This window comes from Charadrius vociferus, unplaced genomic scaffold, assembly GCF_000708025.1.
Source record: "Charadrius vociferus isolate BGI_N301 unplaced genomic scaffold, ASM70802v2 scaffold356, whole genome shotgun sequence".
Classification (NCBI taxonomy): Eukaryota; Metazoa; Chordata; class Aves; order Charadriiformes; family Charadriidae; genus Charadrius; species Charadrius vociferus.
This window is the reverse complement of record NW_009648717.1, coordinates 246,027-246,303: the sequence shown is the minus strand read 5'-3', so window position 1 is coordinate 246,303 and position 277 is coordinate 246,027. Positions and strand designations below refer to the sequence as shown.

Sequence of the window (277 nt, the reverse complement as noted above, 5' to 3'; positions counted from 1 at the left end):
AGCCCACGGCTGAGCCCTTCCCCGCAGGGGGACCGCAGCCTGCCCGCCCCGGGAAGGGAGAAGAAAGCCCGAAGGTATTTGGTCACTAGCGTCATGAGTTCCCGTTCGTTCTCAGCCCGTCACAAACAGAGGAGGTCTGCGAGGCTGCGGAGAGAGAAGTGCGTGATTTCGGCGGGGCAGCAAGCGGCGGCGTTAGAGGTTGTCGTACATGCGTAACGTCTTCTCCAGCTGCTGGCTGACGCGCTGGTAGAAGACGATCTGCTGCTTTAAGTAGGAC

The 277-nt window shown here is 61.0% G+C and overlaps 1 protein-coding gene across 1 annotated transcript in view; it reads right to left on the bottom strand.

The window, feature by feature from the left end:
- Positions 1-192: 192 nt before the first annotated feature.
- The window catches only part of SNX33 (sorting nexin 33), a 3,757-nt gene continuing 3,672 nt past the window's right edge, over positions 193-277 (bottom strand). Inside the window, exon 2 of the mRNA XM_009886706.1 lies at positions 193-275. Coding sequence (XP_009885008.1) covers positions 193-275 — 83 coding nt within the window. The remainder of the gene's footprint in view (positions 276-277) is intronic.